We start from the raw sequence: 409 nt of genomic DNA, 5'->3' as shown, positions 1-409 counted from the left end.
CCCCGGCCCCGAAATATGATCCGGGGCGCTTGGATGTATCCACGAGCAGACGCTGACGCGGCGGTGAGGGTGTGCTGCGCGCCCCGGCACCACGACAAGCCCTGCGCCGACTCCGAGCGGGCCCAGAAATGGCGAATGTCCCTCGCCTCCCTCCTCTTCTTCACCGTGCTCCTGGCTGACCATCTGTGGCTCTGTGCCGGCGCCAAGCTGCGGGCCAAGGAGAGGAGCCTCATGCGGGCGGCCGCGGCCGGGGCCCCGCTCCTGCTGCCCGGGGCCCGGCAGGCGCAGGAGGGCCGCTGCGAGCTGCTCCTCAGCAACCTGACCAAATGGGCTGCGCCCGTCCCCCATTGCACTGGTGCCCGGGGCCGCCTCGACCTGGACTCGGCTTGCGCCACCCTCCATTCTTTGC

General features: G+C 70.9%; 1 protein-coding gene across 1 annotated transcript in view; it reads left to right on the top strand.

The window, feature by feature from the left end:
* The first annotated feature begins 6 nt into the window (after positions 1 to 6).
* The window catches only part of FAM155B (family with sequence similarity 155 member B), a 68,799-nt gene continuing 68,396 nt past the window's right edge, over positions 7 to 409 (top strand). Inside the window, 2 exon segments of the mRNA XM_025200110.1 lie at positions 7 to 406; position 409. The exon segment at position 409 is cut by the window's right edge and continues 367 nt beyond it. Of these exon segments, the coding sequence (XP_025055895.1) occupies positions 16 to 406; position 409 (392 nt within the window). The 5' untranslated portion in view covers positions 7 to 15.

The sequence above is a fragment of the Alligator sinensis genome, unplaced genomic scaffold (genome assembly GCF_000455745.1).
Source record: "Alligator sinensis unplaced genomic scaffold, ASM45574v1 scaffold809_1, whole genome shotgun sequence".
In the NCBI taxonomy this organism is placed as follows: domain Eukaryota; kingdom Metazoa; phylum Chordata; order Crocodylia; family Alligatoridae; genus Alligator; species Alligator sinensis.
The sequence above is the reverse complement of the archived record's forward strand: the minus strand, read 5'-3'. Positions and strand labels throughout refer to the sequence as shown.